This window comes from Daucus carota, chromosome 8, assembly GCF_001625215.2.
Source record: "Daucus carota subsp. sativus chromosome 8, DH1 v3.0, whole genome shotgun sequence".
NCBI classification, from domain to species: Eukaryota; Viridiplantae; Streptophyta; class Magnoliopsida; order Apiales; family Apiaceae; genus Daucus; species Daucus carota.
In genome coordinates this window covers 15,818,335-15,838,728 of record NC_030388.2, presented here as the reverse complement: position 1 = coordinate 15,838,728, position 20,394 = coordinate 15,818,335, and the positions used below count along the sequence as shown (strand labels likewise).

The 20,394-nt window shown below is 32.4% G+C and overlaps 1 protein-coding gene and 1 long non-coding RNA gene across 3 annotated transcripts; both read right to left on the bottom strand.

Annotated features, from left to right (window-relative positions):
* Window positions 1-5,284: 5,284 nt before the first annotated feature.
* On the bottom strand, window positions 5,285-14,907 carry LOC108199761 (lysine-specific demethylase JMJ28). Of its 2 annotated transcripts, none has more exons than XM_017367724.2 (14): window positions 14,140-14,907; window positions 13,899-14,044; window positions 13,159-13,261; window positions 12,938-13,070; window positions 12,626-12,683; window positions 11,800-12,541; window positions 11,177-11,506; window positions 8,555-9,166; window positions 8,400-8,472; window positions 8,240-8,325; window positions 6,881-7,000; window positions 6,724-6,791; window positions 5,937-6,010; window positions 5,285-5,826 (listed from the first exon to the last, which is right to left on the bottom strand). In XM_017367724.2, exons 1-13 carry the CDS (start codon window positions 14,725-14,727, stop codon window positions 5,983-5,985), a joined length of 3,087 nt encoding a protein of 1,028 aa, XP_017223213.1. In that variant the 5' UTR covers window positions 14,728-14,907; the 3' UTR covers window positions 5,285-5,826; window positions 5,937-5,982. The 2 variants fall into 2 exon arrangements, with proteins under 2 accessions (XP_017223213.1, XP_017223214.1); XM_017367725.2 differs by having other exon boundaries at window positions 5,412-5,652; window positions 14,140-14,866.
* Window positions 14,908-18,753: 3,846 nt separating this feature from the next.
* Window positions 18,754-20,239, bottom strand: LOC108199195 (uncharacterized). Its single transcript, XR_001802325.2, has 3 exons — window positions 20,042-20,239; window positions 19,573-19,777; window positions 18,754-18,935 (listed from the first exon to the last, which is right to left on the bottom strand). It is a non-coding gene; the product is annotated as an uncharacterized LOC108199195 (long non-coding RNA).
* Between the last annotated feature and the right edge of the window lie 155 nt (window positions 20,240-20,394).

Genomic DNA, 20,394 nt, shown 5'->3' with positions numbered 1-20,394 from the left:
TTTATTCATCATTTTCTCAATTCATTTTCATCATTAAAGTATTTACAACTTATTTTTTTACGCTAGTTCCCGCTAATTGCTGATGATATTATGAAAATATTTGTAACAGGAAGAGAATGGTTGAAAAGATGGATTACCCAAAATAATGGGCTGTGGATAGTTTTAAAAAAGTTGCAGTTTTTAGAGTAATATTTAAATGGGATCTTTTTAAAAATACCCATCTGTAAAATTATTTTTTTAAAAATACTACCATCTTTTTCATTGTTTTTAAAAATACCTTTTCATAAATTTTTTTTCTTCAAAAATACGATTTGCAACTTTTGCAACCTCATTTGCAACCTTGGGCGGCGCAGCCGTAAAAGTTGCAGATGAGGTTGCAAAAGTTGCAAATGAGGTTGCAAAAGTTACAAATAAAAATGGAAAATTGCAACAGTTGCAACTGCAATTGCAACTAGTTCAACTGAAAACTGTAAGTTGCAAAAGTTGCAAATGAGGTTGCAAAAGTTGCAAATGAGGTTGCAAATGAAGTTGCAACTTTTGCAACTTCATTTGCAACCTCAGTTGCAACTTCATTTGCAACCTCAGTTGCAACTAAATGCAACTGAAAATTATATATAGTTGTAAATGAGGTTGCAAAAGTTGCAAATGAGGTTGCAATTGCAGTTGCAACTTTTGCAACTTCATTTGCAACCTCAGTTGCAACTAAATGCAACTGAAAACTGTAAGTAACAACAGATGTATGGTGTGCCCCTGGCGGGGCCATTAGATTACAATAGAATCAACTGAATGCAACCATATGCAACTGAATACAACCATATGCAACCATATATGCAATTACAAATCCTGATTTCAAGTTCCAGTTTTCAAATGTCATTTTCGACCTCATTTTCGGAATCGATATATATATATCGATTCCGAAAATGAGGTCGAAAATGACATTTGAAAACTAGAACTTGAAATCAGGAATTCAGCTGCATATGAAGTTGCAAAAGAGGTTGCAACACGGCTGGCGCCGCCTGTAGTTGCAAATGAGGTTGCAAAAGTTGCAAACAGTATTTTTTAAAAAAAGATTTTATGAAAAGGTATTTTTAAAAATAATTCTGGAAGGTAGTATTTTTGAAAATAATAAAAGAAAAGATAGGTAGTTTTGTAGATTTCCCTATTTAAAAATTGATAATAATATAAATGAGATAAAATGGAGTTATGAATGTAATCTAAAATTGAATTGGAAATAATTGGTAAATTATCTAAATAATTATTATGTTCTCCTCATTCTTATATATTCTTTTGTGAGCCTTCAGAATTTCTTAAGATGCTTATTCTTTTTCACTCGACATCCTTTTTGTTAAAATCAGTAGGATTTTATTTGCAAAAATAACCTTTCTTCTAAAATTCGTAATAAATTCAATTCTTGTCGAAATTTAATGATTCTTGATGTTTTGGAATACACTTTAAGTTCCATGCAACTTTCATTCATTTTTTTAGATTATGTCTTAAATTATTCTCAAAATTAAAAAACTTATTGAGATTACATTTTTATTTTGAATTTGGTGTCATTGGAGATTTTATTGAATTCCTGGTTCGTTATAACGTCGTTTTTGATGTCCTATATTTTTTTGAAAAGATTTTTTTATTTTCTACAACTTTAATTATGAAGTTTTGCTCAAAAACGTAATTTAGAAGTTTAAGCAGTGAATTACTGGTATGAGCGGAAATGAAATAATGGAGATGGTCAAACTTTAAGATGAGAATTTTTTTAGTTCTTTATTAATGATTGAATATATGATCTGGGATGAGGTGTATTATTGGATTTCAGTATTGATACAAATTTCCTATTGATCTTTCGAGTATTTTAAAATTTAAGTGTTATATGTTTATATTTAAATATTTGATCATATAGATTGGGTTGGTTGATTATATTCTGAATTGATATACATTCTCGTATATGTGCATATGGTGCGGGTAAACATTAGTTTTGGAACTCTGATTAATCTAATGGTTTTGTGAAAATAAGAATAAGGATCGAGTTATCGGGTTGTGACAATTTTCAGAGAAAATTTAGGACTGTTATCACTTATCACAGTATATTAGTGATCGTGGTATAAATTGTGAATTTTAGGTTATTTTTTTTTTGAAAGCAATGAATTTTAGGTTATTGTTTGTTGTATCATTTTGTACGAAATAAGAATCTGTAAAATATTTTAGAAGTATTTGTTTCATATATTATTAATTGTATTAAAAAGTATATTTCATCGTATAGGTATACATGTTATTTGTCATGACTCGTTGAATCGATGTGTTGCTTGATAGGTCTCACTATTTATAATTTTCGCATCCTCAACAGTTGTACACTACTCTTTCACATAATTTTATATAAAACGATCGATCGATCTTTCTTTATCACTCTATGTCGGCACATTTATATAATCTCATATTACACATTTTAATTTAAGTAAGCAACTTTTTTCCATAAAAAAAAATACGCAACTTCTCTTTTCTATACAAAGAGATAGATCTTTCTTTATCATTTCTATGTTGGACACACTTATATAATCTCATTTTATACATTTTAGGCAACTTCTCTATAGATTATACTGAAACAAAGTCTCGGATCCAAATATGAGAGTCTGGATCCTCAGAGAACAACCTCCGCTTAATAGTTTCCGAAAATTCCATCATACATATATAAAATTAATGTGTCTTAAACTTCCGATTTTCATACATTTAATTATCATCTTATTCGATTCATACTTCTTGATGATTAATTTCAAATCTGAAAAGGTGATTTATTCCTCTAATTGTATCTAAAGAGATTTGGTTTATTTCAAATAAAATTTAATATATTATTCATAAAATTTGTTACAGTGAATTGTTTAGGTAAATAATGATAACGTGATTTTCGCTTCTTATATGTGACTCGCTTCTTATATGTGACCTTATCTGCGTATAATTTTTGGCGTCTTGTTTCTCATTTTATTACTCTTTTGTTTCAGTAAAATTCATACAAGGACAATGATTCTCAAGATTTTAGCATTTTATCAACATTAAAACATGATTTAGCACATTAAAACATGATTTAGCGCTTTCGTCAAAAAAAAAAAAAACATGATTCAGCGCTTGTCGTTACTAAAACTTGCCAACTCACATAATTCTTGTGAAGTAGTTCATGTAGAACTTTTGACAATAATTTGGCAAGAGGAGCGCAACTTAATCACTGTGGAGGCTAATTTCAAAATGTTGTTTCATTGTTCAAAAACTACTGAAATACATGCATTGATTGGATTGTGTTTTGCTCTTTATTAATAGTAGGTTATATGCATGAGTCAAGTTTATCAAGAAAGCTAAATTAACTGGAATATTTTTAGCAAAGTTAAGAGTTAAGACTAGTGTTGCACGGAAAAGGAGGAAGTTCCCTTTAGTGCACAGCCAGCAGTTTCAGATTCTAGATCAGGATTTTGGCTCTGGATCAGGTCCGGTTTGGGTTGACAGACTTCCGGTGTGATGTGACTAAATACGCTGTGGCAATATTTGTACACGACAGGAAGTACACAACTGAGATATCGTGTCGGTTTTGTGTTTATCTTTCGGGTACACGACACGAAACGAGGTACACGAAATAAATATAATTTAATAGTTTAATATTAATGTTTAATTATAAATGGGAAAATAGATTTTTTTGTCACCCAACTTATTATGTTTTTAGAAACTTGCCACTGAACTAATTTTTTTTTTCCTTTTAGTCACTGATGTTAGGTTCGGAATTTTTTTTGCCACTAAAATTAGGTTCGGATTTGATTATTACCATTATATTAATTCTTTGTAGTATTATTAAAATATAGTGATAACCTGTAATATTTTGATGATTTGATATATGTCTATCTTTATATATAATATTTTTATGTACCTGAGATCGTTTATCTTCGGTGATAAGAGTTAAACACGCATTTTATGGTTTCTAAAAGTGTACTCTCATAAATTATTTTATTTTTTCTTCCGAATAAAAATTTAGTGTTTGATTTTTTATACGCAAAAAGAAAATCTCATAAATCATCGAAGATTAAATTTTCCTCTCTATTTATTTATCTTTATCTTGAAAATTATAATAAGATAAAGTTATTAAAAATTATGAGGATACATTTAAGAGAGATCTTAGGCTGAACTAGGTGATTGAAACTTTAATAGTGAAAGATGATGCATCATATCACTCAATTAGACTTTATTTTATCATGGAGAGCATAAATTATTTGAAGTCATTGATTCCATACTGATAATTTAATGAATTTCTAGAATTCTAATTACGATTTTTCCTGATTTTAATATTATATCACCTCATTTTATGTTATTATTGCTATATACAAAGATATAAACATACATCATATTATCAAAAAATTATATACTATCACTATGTATTAATGATGCTACAAAAAATTATCACAATGCTAATAATTATATCCGAACCTAAGTTAGTGACTAAAAACAAATCCAAACCTAACATCAGTGACTAAAAGGAAAAAAAATTTAATTGAGTGGCAAGTTTCTAAAAACATAATAAGTTCGGTGACAAAAAAATCTATTTTCCCATTATAAATATGTACATTTATAATAAATATATGTATATTTTCTTTTAAAATAATACATAGTTTATAATATTGTAAGTGTAAATGATTTAAATATATATATATATTTCATACTATTTTGTAAATTTTTTGTCTAGAATTCTAATATTTACATTAATTTATATATTTATTTAAATTTATATTTAAATTCGATTTTACACGAAACACGACACGAAAACGGAGGTACACGACACGAAAATACACGAACGCTAAACGGGTCGGTTTTGTGTTTGGTCTTTGAGTACACGACACGAAAGTACATGATCTACACGAATTGCCAGGTCTAAATGCAGGTTATGCTTACAATATCAAGAAAAACTCTTTTAATGTTGATCAAAGAAAAAAAGGAAGCTGAAAACAAAAATATGCCAACGCCTTTGTAAAATCAACACTTTATTGAATAATCAATGCAGTCTTATGAATGATAAGAGAAAGGTCTGTTGCCAAAGTCATATCCCTGCCCCGTCACATGACAAGGTCATGGCTATGAATTCAAGCGAACAGTCGACTGTTCTACCAATCATAAACTTCAGGAACCCTACTTAAAAAAGAGTACATGCTGACATACATATACACTACCCAAGGAAAAAATACCCAACATAGAACATATATACTGATGTGCCCACAAAACAAGAGTGCCAAGAGTCGAGAGAGAATGAGACCAGACATTGTCTAAACAAGGTGCTACTATAGAACATATGTGAAATCCGAGATGTATAGCATTGCTTTAACAAAGAACAGAGGCGCTACTTTCAAGCTTAACCTCTTTCATCCTTTGTCCAACACAGCAAAAAGTAAAAAATCCTATGAAAATAAACCAACAGACACATGTATCCAAACACATGTATCATATAAAATTAATTGAAACTGATAACCTCTGACCAACTGGCTAATCTCTGGTATCTATGTAACTATTCCATCATCGGTTTAGCCGTTATCTGTTATCTGATCATATACAATACATACATTGCTATAACTGACCCGCTGCTGATAGCTTGTAGCTTTCTGAGGACCATTGAACACCAACATCCTTAGCCTGTCAAGTACAGCAATGTAGCATCGATTAAATTTGGATCCAAGACGAGAGTTAAGGTGATTTTCTCTACAGCAAATACATGTGCCTAGTGTGGCTGATGTGGATATGATCTGATCCAAGTTTGTATGAATGCTTCATTGCATCAACTTGATGGAACAGTCAAATATTAACATTCTGCAGTCAATGATGCCATTTGTTACATGTATTCAAAATGAACTCCACAACACTGCTATTAATCTAAGTTCGTTAATTATAGAGAACTTTAGAAATGGAAAATAACTCACCACAGCAAAAATTGAAGGTAATTTGAAGCAGATGTTGGTTACACACTCAGTTATCCTTTCCACTTGATGCCATGCTGCAACAAGCATAGGAGATTTCAATATTTTCTATCATATGAAAAGAATATATTCATACCCCAAGGGCAGGATACATTAATAAAGAAAACTATCTAGTTAAGTAAGGTGACTGCAGGAAAAAGATGGACTCTATGTGTATACAACCCTAATCCTTCCCTACATGGAAAAGAAAAGGTAAAACCAAGAAGTAAAGAGTTGTCTTACTAAATTACATACAGAAGCACACTATTTTTTTAAATTTATGAATAAATGAGGCTCCACACAATACATATCTGTAAAAATGGCAGATACATGTATGGGTGCAAAAATATTACCTGTAGACAACATTATATTCAGTGCAGTACTGCACGGTGTATTTCTTGCTAAATTAACGATACATTTAGATCAATAAAAAATAGATCAATACAGTATAAAGTGCCAGAAGATTTGGAAACACGGAAAAATATTGGTCTTTTCTCCATTTTACCAAGTGACTAAATATCTCATACTGGACAGCATAGGAAGACAGAATCCATTCACACCAATCATATATAACCCAGATATATCAGTACAGCAGAACCTAATGAGATATCATAATATAATACCGCCACACAATCCCTAAACACTTGAGGGATTCTTCTTTTCCATTATTCTTTTTTTATTATTTCTGTATGATGACTCATTTAACCGAAGACGAAATAAGCCAAAGCATATAAGCAAAAGAACTACTAACCCCACAGTTGTAAGGTTCCGAACTTCACAAATAGCAGAACTTATCCCATGAAGTGTCATTTTTTCCACCTGCAGAAACCACTTTCATACTGGTTTAGATGCAATGCATTGACATGTAAACACGAGAAGAGATCAACTGCACGTAACTATGTAAGTACCTCTCGGAATTTCTGTCTGGCTTTGTGTTCAAGAGGTAATGAACGGATTTCATCAGCCAACCTTGTGCACTCGAGGGCATTTTCAGGAGATATAAATTCCATGATTACATTAACACTGGACTGCATGTTTATGGTAGAGCACATTGTCAGCTACCAACCAGAATATAACAATTATAGGAATTATCCCAAGACCACCAATACTCTAACAGCATATGCTCACTGGTCTGCAAGTCTGAATTGATGTACATAAATGTATGTAATGCAACACAAAGTTGACTGACAACCAGAGAACTCAGATAATATTCTACTTCAGAATGCCCCTACTACTAAGGATTTAAGATGTAAAATACATATCGTTTTTATCAGAGGACGATTGTGAACATGCATTCTGCTTTTACATAAACAAGTTTAACAGTTTGCATGATATTTTAAATGAAACTTATCAAGTGCTGATCAATCTAACATCAATGTGAAGAGAACATAGCTGATTATGGACATTTAGAGAATACTTGAAGCCTAGTGGTCTTAAAGAATAACCACACCATGCTGTATTAAGAAAGCAAACAAAATATGTGGTCTACGACGACATCCTGGATACCAATAGTTTATATGCTTCTAAAGAGCAAAGTCATCAAAACATGATTCTAAAATGTATCTGATTACATTTTATAAATCTCCTACTTGTAATAATTATTAACAAAATATGTATGATATTTCGAAGTATAAAAAACTATGATATTGACTCCTCAGGTATTATGCAAATGAGATTTCAAATAATCTAAATAAATAAATGCAGAGTCATAGAAGAAGAAAAATCTAGGTAAAGTAAAAAGATATGGGCATCAATAAGAGTCACTGACTCCAGACGTCCCTGTACTGTTTGTTATGTGTTTGGCAGAGCAGACAGAAATAGGAAAATTAACAGCATTAATAATAAATTTTATTAATCTGTTTAAAATTCTTGCAGACTTCAATTGGAAAAATATAATTTCAAAGCCTAATTATACACTGAACTGTGAAGTATCCACATACATACATATCAATAGAGTAGAAATTCATGCTGTCTCATAACTACTGTATTTTCATTTATTGGAATTATTGCAAGAAAGAAACAGGGATCGTACCAAGCCAGAAAAAGATTCAACGATTTGTTAAGTTTTCTAGTCTTATACACATTTATTATTCTGTTAAGTATTATTTACTTTTCATTTTTTAACTTTTGTACCACCAGGACTAAAATGGGGACATATAAAAAATAAAATTTATTTCATAATTTACTAAGATAGAGATATTCAAGAGTAAAATATATTTCTTGATTTGGGAAGATGTTTGCCCATAAATAGTATTAAAACAATCTACCTTCAATTTTCTAAATTGATATGGACACCCTGCAGGAATAATGACAGCTTCTCCAGTCTTTTGCTCAAAGGTCCAAGGTTCAATATCTGAAATCAACAAACAGGAGTTTCACATAACTAAACTAGTTGTAATGAGAGTTTTACCCAAATCTTAAGCTTACTGAATTCTTTCTTTAGCCGCATCTTCTGGAATGCATCAAAGTAGAAACTGTTATCGAAAATTGGATGTACCACCTGAACAAGAAAAACAAGTAAATCAAGTACTTGTATATTAAACTGGACAGTCATAACCTGCAGATGTCTCTATAAATCTTACATGCATTGGATTGTAGAATGCTGGTATAGACTCATCACAGTGCCTTCTGAGGTACTCTAAAAGTTGTGGAACATCTTGCCTGCGGAAAATATCCCACTGGGCACCACAAGAATCAGCCACCGGTTTTGCTTTGCTACAACTAGAGCCTTCTGTATTATTGTGAGCTAAACACTCATTTTCCAAGTCTTTAATTCTATAAGTGGTCCCAGAGCAAAATATTGTTAAATCAGAGTCAAGATCATAGTCTTTATCACTCGTGTCTGACTTTTTATTTGGTCGGGTACTCCGTGCATCACCTCTACTTGACACTTTAGAGAATGTAGATGCCTTAGCGATTTTATCAGGCTTATTCAAGTTTTTCACAGCCCTATCCTGCAGGATTGATTCTTCAGTAATTTCACTACGCAGTGATGACTTTCCAGTCACATCTTTAATATGTTCACTATGAAATGCTGAAGTTCTTTCTAACACTTTATTTACTGATGGCTGATCAGCAGCCTTGCTTGTAGATCTGCTATGATCTTGATCAGCATACAACTTCAGCAATCTTTTAAGTCTATTCAGTTCCTTTTTGGAAATCAGAATATCTGTTGCATGTACGAGAATATTTACCTGAGGGAACAAAACCAATATTGGAATAAATAATAATGCCAACAAAACCAATAATATAAGTAAGATTCTTTCCGCAAAAGATATTTTTATAAAACTCGGAGAAAATATGAACTTCCACATCACGTGTTTACTAATTACAGGAAATTAACGGTTAGCATGCACTAGTTTTGATGGATATTGGAGAACATGTTTAAAATGGGTCATGCAACACGCACCGAAAAAGAAAAAATAACTTACCATGCGCAATGCGCACAAAAAAGAATAGTAATTTACCTTGCGCAATGCGCTGAATAGTCATACAAGAAGAAAGGCGTGCATTAGGCACTCGCCTAACACACACAATTAACAATTACTGCTAATAAAGCTAAATTTAAAATAATATCGGACATCAAATATTTCTTACTATGCTTGCAAGCAGAATTTGATTATCCTGACAATTTTGACAAGACGCACCGAAAAAGAAAAAATAACTTACCATGCGCAATGCGCACAAAAAAGAATAGTAATTTACCTTGCGCCATGCGCTGAATAGTCATACAAGAAGAAAGGCATGCATTAGGCACTCGCCTAACACACACAATTATCAATGACTGCTAATAAAGCTAAATTTAAAATAATATCGGACATCAAATATTTCTTACTATGCTTGCAAGCAGAATTTGATCTATCCTGACAATTTTGACAAGGATCAAGGAGCTGTAAATTTATTAAATCCATATTTTGCATAAATATTGTGATACAATACTTTGCAAATAATTATTTGTTCAATCATATTACTACTAAAAATATCACAAGTGCAACTATCTATTAGTATCATATAATATATGTGGCATTTTGATACTTATATAGAGAATAAGAAATAACCAACTTGAAAAGAATAAAGCATACTCCCTCCGTCCCTCTGAATTGTATACATTGGGGGACGGGGACGCGGCACGGACTTTAATGCTCCTGTAAAATGTAGTTGTGTAATTTATTTTTAAAATTTTCTTTTTCTGAATTAAAGTTTGGATGTTATATTTTTATTCAGAAAAAGAAAATCTCAAAAATAAGTTACGGAACTATGTTTTATAAGAGTATTAAAATGCGTGTCGAACAGTTGAAAAGAAACGTATACAATTAAATGGGACAGAGGGAGTATTACTTTTATCCTATGTTATACTAGAAACCTAAATCTGTCTAAATTTTTTAAATTCCCACAACTGTCTAAATTTAAGTTTTTGCTTAATAAAATTTAAAAAATTGATATAATTGCGTCCTTGGAATAGCTAAAAATTTCACTCTAAAAGCTGATTCTTTCCAAAAATTTAGGCTACGGTCCCAATTTGATGCTGGATCAGAATATAATACAACTTTCATGTAACAAACAGTAAAACAGTTAGCTTGGGTGGTATAACCAAATTAAAAAACTACTTCAAGGATTTCTCAACCACACTAAAAGGAATTTGCATATTTCAAGTGACGAAGGAGAGAAAATAACAATATTCAATAATCAGATTTATCAGCATATTAATGTGGGAGCATTTGATACTTGTATGGGAAATAAAACATAACCCAGCCTGCGAATAAAAAAGTTATATACTTTACAATGTCCTATATCCTATATAATACAAATGATACTTTTCTAGATTCTCACAAATGTCCAGTATGAAGTCTTGCTTACAAGAATAATCCTAACCCATAAGTTTGAACTTCACTCTTAAAAGTGTTATCAGATACCTTCCCAGACTTTATCGATGTAGCCCCAAATATTTATTGATTACTTCACACAAATCATATCCAAAACAATTTTTATAGTACATATATGTGTATCTTCCTATGTTGTAATTATATACTAAATACATATATAACAGATACTGTAATATGTAGAAAAATAAGGGCTGCATGCACGAGTTGTAAGAAACATGAGTTGTTTTTTCAGAACTGCAGAATAAATAGAACATGTAGGAAACTAACTTAAACAAAGGACTCTAAAAGAAAATATCTTTATGTATAGATATGAAAATCTACCACATCATGGGAGTCGTAGCTTAGTCTTGTAACAAACTGGCCCTGCATAGATTCCTCAGGTTCCCCATATGCAATATGTACAGATGGACCAGCATTGGCCTTCGGCATGTTTTCCGGAAACTTGGCAGCTAGGTTTAAGAGACCAGACATCGGGTCCATGTACTCTTTCAGTGGCATTAACTGCATGACCTGAGCATAATGTTCCGGGAAATATTCTTGAAATATATTAGGAAGAAGGCAACCATTGATTTTCACTTTCTCCAGGTCCATAAATGCATTTGTTTGGCCCTCAAGAGAGCCCATAAAAATCTGACTTTCACTGAGTTCTACCTGCAAATTTTTTTTAGACAACAATATAAGACTACGTGGCAATGACATTTTGAGGAAACAAGGATACTTTTAGCAACATGCGAGTATAGTAGACAAATAGTATGAATGACACAAAGCTGAACTATGACTCCTGGAATTGGTGAACCTGCTCTTCAGTTCTCAAAGTATATTTCTTATCCTTGTAGCTAAGTAAAATGTGAAAACTACTTCAATTGTTCTCACAATTTTCTAGCTGCAGTATACATACATGAGTAGAACCACATACAAATAGATGCAAGGTATATATCACTAACCTCGAAGCAATCCAAGTAATTTCTCTCCGTACTAGCTACAGAGTCAACTTTTTTAGCAAGAACCTTTCCAAGATAAGTGCAGAACATGGTAACTGGATCCCAATTCCTATTTGCAGAAACTTGAATCACACTCTGAACTATAACTGGCTGACCTTTGCCCCAATGAGTCTGAAAGTGTCCAAGCCTTTCAACATGAAAGTCCTGAACATTTGGGTGATACAGAAAGTTTTCATTTGAATCATCTCTCTTAGCTGTTTCAAGCAATAGCTTGCTTCTGTTACCTTGATTAGATGTCTTCCTGCAAAGTGAGCAGCATGAACCAAAATTTGAAGCATTTCGACTGTCATGTTTGCTAATTATGTCTTTTACACTTGCTTCTAGCTCTTTGTCCCATCCAAATGGATACAGACATCTTAAATCAAGGCTGATATTACCACCACAGCCACCTAAATCCTTTGGTGGGCAACTTATTCTACCATCTTTATAAACATTCCAGTTTTGGGATAATGTTGAAGCAGCAACTGACTTGCTATCTTGCTTTACAGAGCTATTTTTCTTCCTATCTGATGGTAGCTTGTCATTAGAAGTACAGGCTCTCTTCCTGTATGGATACATGATTTTGTTTTCTTTGAGATCTCCACTTATCTTTCCTTGACGAAACTTATGACAACAACTTATACATAGTTTATATGAACACCTTGTACAGCTTCTGTGGTAATCTACTATGGAAGTATTACAGTTACTGCAGAATGTTAAACCACATACGATCAGAAACAGTAAGGCTATAAAACACCCACCCACATAACAACACTTTTTTTATACATACCAACAAATTAAGTTATCGCCGCCTAATATGACCTGCGGAATTTCATAGTTTCTTGCTCCTGTCATGTAGATGCAGATAAGATATAATGTGAGGAAATGGTGAGGAGAATATCAAATATATGACACATTGTTTGAGTAACTTTTTCTGGGAACGAAGTTTAACATTGATCCGAAGAATGCAACTTTGACTCTATGCAAGCAATAACTTAATAAAAACATATCTGACAGTTCCAAGTACATATACACAACAACCTTCAAAGATAGTTAAAAATTAGGGTTAAAACTCATTGCTTGGAAACTCAAGTCATACTACCTTTTATTTTAGCTTCTATTTCAAGCTCGATACTGTGGTCCAAGTTCATCTTTTTTAGTACAGGAAGTAGCATTTGTATTAGATACTTTAGCTGTTGGAGTTTCTCAATCTGTTCTGTATCCTTCATTGATTCCTGCAAGATAGTATATGAGTAAATATCGAAGCAGAAGAATCAATTTAAAGAAATCCCTGCCATGAATTCTATGCAACTATAGTACCACCTTGTGCTCTACGTCTTTAGGTTTGGAGCTTGAGCAGGCCTTGCACTTGCATGTTCCGCGACAAACTGGACAAGCAATCCTGACTTCCTCCTTGACAAAAGACCTGTTATAAAGCAGTTGGATGTGTATCAGTAAACTGTATGTCCTAAAGGTGACAAAGATCAAAGCTTACATTAAAGCTGGTGACACAAGTTATATATTACAGATAACAGCTAACAAGTTGCATCATGAACTTTGGCGTAAAAACCCAAATTCAAAATGCAGCATATAGCATATAGTTATATAATTAAAACTAAATGTAAAATGCTAATGATTAATTAAAACCTGCAAACGGAAACCCCGACTTTAAAAAAACACACACTTTACTGAGTATACTTTGTTCACTAATTTGACCATACTCTTTCATATAAATCCATGAATCATGAAGGTCTCCTGTACACAGCCATACCCTTTTTTCTTATAAAATGACTGTTTCGATGGACTCAAACCTTTGACCTTAACCAATAGCATGTAGACACTTGATCATTGCACCACGTAGATAGAATAATGTATTACAAAAAAATTAAACAAAACTAATGAAGTCTTTCAAAACTAGTACATACAAAAGTAACCAAACAAGTCCACATCACTTCAGATGCTAAAACTCGAAATTCAGGGCAATAAATCAACTTTTAAAGAAAAGCAATAAACAGCATACCAATTTCATGTAAACCAGTACTAAAAGGTAAATTCGAACAAACCTTTCTCCTATACAATCTTCACAAAACGATTCCTTCTGACAACCTTTACACCTTACAAGAATGCGATAACTACTCTTCCGACACCAATGGCATTTCCTCCTCTTCCCTTTTTTAAATTTCAAAGCCTCTTTAACACTAGGTAATATCTGCATAAAAACAACACAATCATCAAAATTAATCCAAAACAAAACAAATTCACATTATTAACACAGAAATGCACAATTCGAATAACTAAAACAACCTGCATTGTACAAACAGGAACCGGCTCCACATTCTTCGACCTGAAATGCCTTCGTTGGATAATCTTACAATTTGTCCCTATTTTAACATTATACGGACCTACATTATCGAATTCTCCCGGAGTTTCCGATGGAGGAGGAATTTCCATCCGTCCATTCGGAAAATCTTTAATTATATTCCGAACTCCACTCTCACTCTCTTCCTTCTTTTTTTCGACTTTCCGAATCAAATACTCCCTGATCAATTCCAGCTGGATATCTCCCCTCTTCAACTTCATGTTTCGTATCGTCTCGTCCAGCGCCTCGCTCGCCGATCGCTTCCTACTGCTCTCCCCTTTCGACACCTCTTTCGCCACATCCTTGCCTTTATCCTTCGATTTCTCCACAATTCTACTCCGATTCCGCGAGCTTTTCGACACCTTTGCCTCCAATTTGACTCTCTGCTTCTTCCTCTGAGCTTTCTCCTGGAACTGAACCAAGTGATCCTCACAGTACTTTTTCCCGGCCAACACGCCGCGCTTACACCGCCATCGCTTCCCGTCCGTCCTCGTGCAGCGGAGATTATCCGCTAAATCGGCGCCCTCCGCCATTGAATTCGAACTATCCGCGACAATTTCGGGAGATTTGGTCGAGAAATTGAGAGAGACCGCGAGAGAGAAAGAGAGAGAGAGAGAGAGAGGGTTTTATGATGTGGAGAGAGGGGGAGGGGGTTGTGTGTGTGTTTTTACACGTTTGGGAGCGTGTGCAAAAACACGTTTCGAAGTGTGTGTACAGGTGGCTTGTTCTAAGCAGATTTAGATAGATATAGAGAGTCGTGAGAGAGCTCTACTTTTCCACCAAAATTGAAATTCGACTCTTTTTTCACAACTCTACTAGGATTCGTATTTTCTGCAGAAGCTCTCAGGATCTTTTATAATGTGGTCACATTTCACGAATTTTACTTATAAGCTTCTCGTGATTTCTTGCCAAGTTAAGCGGCTTGCTCTGCATTAAAAATTCTGGTTGAATATGTAAGTGGTTAACGGCTTATACTCTGAGACGTATATCAGGTCCCGAGTTCGACTCTGGCTCACCCCGAGAGTTTCTTAGAATAAATACTCATTTGTAGGTATAAGCCATATTTGTCCAAAAAAAATAAAAAATTCTGGTTGAATTTGGGCCCAGAAAGAAAAAGGCCAGGGATCTGAAATTCACGAGAATATATGCTACTGCTCCGGTTGCATTTACCAGAGGCTTGGAATATGAATATTTTTACCTCTAATACAAAGTTTAATACTGAAATTTATATTGTCTATGAACATCGGAGAATCTAATTATTTTCTTTTTCTATGATCAGAAAATACAAAGTTTAATCCAGAAAGTTGTCACTATTTGAAGTATATCAGTAAGACTGTTAAAATGGATTCATAATAGATGTGTATATTTTGTATTAGTGTTTTAAGGTTCTATCTAAGATTCATGTCAAAAACTATACATGTTACACAAATTACAAAAAATGTTATTATAAAATGGAGTAAACCTCAAACTTGTGGTCAAAATTTATACCGTTTTTCAAAATGTTGGCCAGAGTTTCAAATCGTAGAAAGGTGGTCAAACTTTCACACCGTTTTTTAAAAATGTGGCTTCCGTTAAATGTTATTAATGGAGTGACGAACGTAAAGGTAAAAATGAGTTCCAAATTTTCAAAAAGGTGGACAAACTTTGGCTCTCTTTCTAAAAATGTGGCTCCTGTTAAGTGATATTTAAAGAGAGCCACAATTTTAAAAAACGGAGACAAAGTTTGACCATTTTTTTGAGAATTTGAAACTCAAGTCAACTTTTTGAAAATCGGTGTAAACTTTGATTACGACTCTCTCTTATAAAATGATAATTGTTTGGCTTTTTTTAATATTTATACATTATGAATTTAGTATAAAAATTAATGAGACCTGATAATAAAATATGTGATATAAAAATTCAAACATAATTTTTTTCTGAAGTTTTTATTAAAATCAGTTTTTGAATTAAAAACGGCTATTCTTCATGATCATATTCTTTCCAGCAAAAAGATTATCGTAGTAGCTGCAACAACAATGAGAAAAGGTACCAACCAGTAACAATTTTGCATTTGATTACTGAAACCATTCTGCCATTACAGCAAAATCAAAGCCCAATCAACTTCTATGTTGGTTTGTGTGTCTGCAATAAAAAATCAGTAGTTGCAGTGCAAAATATGTATTTTCAGAAGTGTTAATTATGATGTCAACCAATAGCTTCATAAAGTTAAAGTTTGTGTGACAAAAATTTACGAAAGTAATAATTTTCTGATTTTAAAGTTAATAATTTTATGAAAATAATAATTTTTGGGTGTCATAGTTATTTCTAAAAATTATATTACATAAAAATTAGAAAACTAAATTCGCATAATACAGAAAATTATAGAACATATTTGTGAAAATTCATTTAATAATTTAACGGTAGAAAATTGGGCAAAAATCACTACAAGAAATTCATTTTTAATGAAAGAAATTCCATTGGCATGATAAGGATTTCCTTTGATAAATGACCTTGCTAATTGGTTGGAATATAACCCGTCGGGAAGTTCATGCTAACGGAACGAATTCGTTGCTAAATTTACCGATGGAATACTGACAAACTAATAACAGATTTCTGACTTTTTACAACAATAATATTACAACGAGCATGCTAACAGATTATTTAATTGGTATTGTTAGCGATGTTTTCTCAACAAAATTATGTTGGTACATTTAATAACAAAATTTTGTTGGTACATTTGGTAAAAAAAGTGCTAACGAAATTCTATTGGTACATTTAATAAAATAAGTGATAACAGGCATTGTTACTAACATTTAGTACTAAATTCCAAATAGTACTTTACCAACACAATTCGAATTATTTCTAGTATAAACATCATAGATAGATTTTTTCCAAGAGCTGTGCATTTAAAGAGATTTACATAAAAAATATAAAGAAATAGCAACAACAAATTTATAAAAATCTCTGTCTAGATTGAACGGGTAGCCTCTGTTTAGATATATATTTCCAGCATTGTTCCTCAACCTTCTCATTATTGAAATACAAAAGATAATGGATTATCAGCATTTAGTTAAGAGAACACTAAAAATCAAAAAATTATCACGATACACTTAAATCAAATTTATTAGGACAATGTTTATCTTAATAAAAAAAATCACAATAGTTGCCGACTAATATGGTTAGAATAGTTGAATAAACACAGTGCAAATTAGTGTTACATATATAGATCAAAGAGAATTACTTGATATTAAAAATACATATCTAAGTCTATCATATTATTGGAATTTTTCTAAAACCCAAATCAATTTAATCAATTAAAGTTCATTGAGTTTTACACACATGTCAACTAAGAATAAGAGATTAGCATAGTACCGCGTATGTGCTCATGCTTAACATTTTCAACCCAGGTTTTAACAAAGTCTTCCCTCTTAATAACATTGGCTTCTCCATCCAACAGTTTATTAACAGCCATATTTTTATTCAGTTTGTTCCCAGATATTTAAATGATCAAGCTGATGAGTTGGCCAAGATGGGTATTGGCAGGTCTCAGATGAGGGAAGAGTGTCTGGGTCATGGCCTGCTACATTAATTTCTCATCATTTGATTTCAAGGAGCAAAGCCCAATTCATTTATGTCTCATCATTTGGCTTATTCTAAGGAGGGTTATTGTCCAGAGAGTTAATCAGAAGGTTATTGTCCAGAGTGGCGAGTAAGCTATGTTCAGAAGTCTGCAAAATTGGGATCTGTAGCGGAGGTGCTACCTAATCTGGGGTCTGCTAGGCCGGAGGTGTCTCGTTCCATTGATGAGGAGGTAGGAGATTTGTAGTAAGTGGATCAGGTTCTTTAGCTTGTGGGATATGATGAACCTGATTTCACGCAAAATCTGCATCTGAAGAAGGTGGTCCTGTATAATTTGTGTTCGTTAGTTGGTAGTTTAAGTTTCAGCTTTTGCCCTAGAATTATTATGGGTTTAGGAGGCAGGGTTTCTGATCTCAGTTCATTTTGCATGGTACTGGTAGTTTGCATGTGTGTGCTCTTGCCGTAGTGGTTTAGGTGCACTAGTACAAAAATGGATAAAGAGACCACCTAAAATTTTATTTAGAGACCACCTTATAAAGTGGTTTCTAGGTCACTGGTCTCTTATGATAAGAGACCTCTTAATTGAAGTGATTCCTAAAATTAGAAAAAGAGATCATCTATGTAAGATCAGTGGTGCCTTAAGTAGAATGAGAACTAATCACCTATCTAAATTAAGTGGTCTCTTTGATTTTATTAGAAAATCATATATTTGAAAAAGGTGATCTCTTAAGCTCTATTTGTAAAACCACATATATTTCATAAATGGTCTCCTTGATTCCATTTAACAAACCACTTGTATCTAAAAATTGATGTCTCTTCTAATTTTTAAAAGAAATCATTTATCTCTAAAATGTGATCTCTTTTCCTTTATTTATTATTATACATTATATGATTATTTTTGTTCACATACCAAACACAAACAGTATCATATGACTTTGACAAACTAATTTCATTCAATAAAACAAATCAATTACAAAATAATATCTTTGTTCTAAATGTGCACAAATATTTGAACATACATGCTTCCTAATATATTAAAGTTCCAAATAATTGAAATAAAAAGACGTTGACTACTAGCCTCCTTATCCGCTAACTTATATTCTTCCACAAATTTGATCCATGTGTCCTTCATCAACTCGTCAAACTTTATAAGAAACTAGGCCGTTGGAGCTCCACCAAAGTGCTACACATAAAAAATGCAAAAATTTACATGAATTACAATATGAAAAATTGATAACAAAAGACAAGTTAGCAAAGTTGTACAAACTAGAAATAATAAAAGGAGGAAACAATTAAAAAACTAAATTACAATTTCCGGCAAAAAAAAACTAAATTACAATTATTTTTAAATTTATTTTAGAAATATATTCTTACTACAAAATCTTGTAAAATTTTGCACTCAATATGTGCAGAATCTTGATATAATCTACAAACATTCTGCAAAATATTATAAATCAGTTTTCTCCTATTAAATCTAAATAAAATTATATATAAAATATCTGAATTTAAACAAACAATAGACCAACCAAAATCATTCTTGTAATTTCTTATTACATACCCTACTAGTAAACTCTCTTTCTCCTGCATTATATAAAAATTAGTAATAAACAAAGACAGGCACTACTATAATCAGAAACTAAAAAAAATGTCTGATTTATGCAAGAAGAATCATGTATATGCAATGACATATAAAACAAAATAACAACAGATATTAATATGCAGGATTTTCCTAACATATTTGATTCCACTCAATACAAAACAACATACATATAATAATTACACAATCACACAAACTACAGAGGCAGAGTTTCAAGCAATACCCTTAAGCTCCGTAAAGTGATTTTGCATAGACCCCCCAATCCTTTGGGGCATCCCCCATTGTCACCACTCACACCTCCTCCACCAACTCATCACTAATAAATAACACGTGAATACTACGAAAAATATGCAGAATAAATGTCACAAGTTTCATAAATTTACTTCCGGTGACTGTGAAGTAAGCATCTCGAGAAAAACAACTCCAATCTGCAACACATGAAGACACCATAATCAAAACACATCCTCAAAATCTCTCTACATACACATGACACAAACATGCCATCAATAGACTTGATATCATAAACAAATAAAACAACACCCAAATTAAAAACATATTGATCACTCATTGAGGATAGTATCAAACAATTGGGTTACATATATAAAAAAACACAAAATATTAAACCTGAAAGAATGAAGCACAAATTTCAATTGATTTTTCAGAAGCACAAAGAGAGAGGCAGAAATACAAACCCATTGATCTTTGAAGCTTTCAATTGAAAAAACACAAATTTACATTAAAATCCTAATTAATCTTTGAAAGCTTTGTTCCAATTAGAACAAGGGTATACTGAAATCCACCCTCTCTTTTGATGAGAGGGAAGAGGGAGGAGGGAGCAGGCGTTTTGAGCGGTGTTTGAGTGGGTGTAAAAGTGGGGATGTTAGTGGATTGTAAATATTTGGAACCCGCGTCTACTTTTGCTTAAAATTTCCAGTCCCGCCTTGCTTTGTATCCACGATTTACTTGAATTTGTAATTTTTTCAAACCTAGTTATTATAAATTCCAATAAAATATTTATTATTATTTTTAAAAATAAAAATGTCAC

Coding starts and splice junctions, on each gene's coding strand:
- LOC108199761 (XM_017367724.2), bottom strand. CDS start 14,727: ATGGCGGAGGGCGCCGATTTAGCGGATAATCTCCGCTGCACGAGGACG. Junction 11,507..11,799: donor ATTACTTGGATTGCTTCGAG/GTTAGTGATATA, acceptor AAAAATTTGCAG/GTAGAACTCAGTGAAAGTCA. Junction 7,001..8,239: donor ATCAATTTAGAAAATTGAAG/GTAGATTGTTTT, acceptor ATAAACATGCAG/TCCAGTGTTAATGTAATCAT.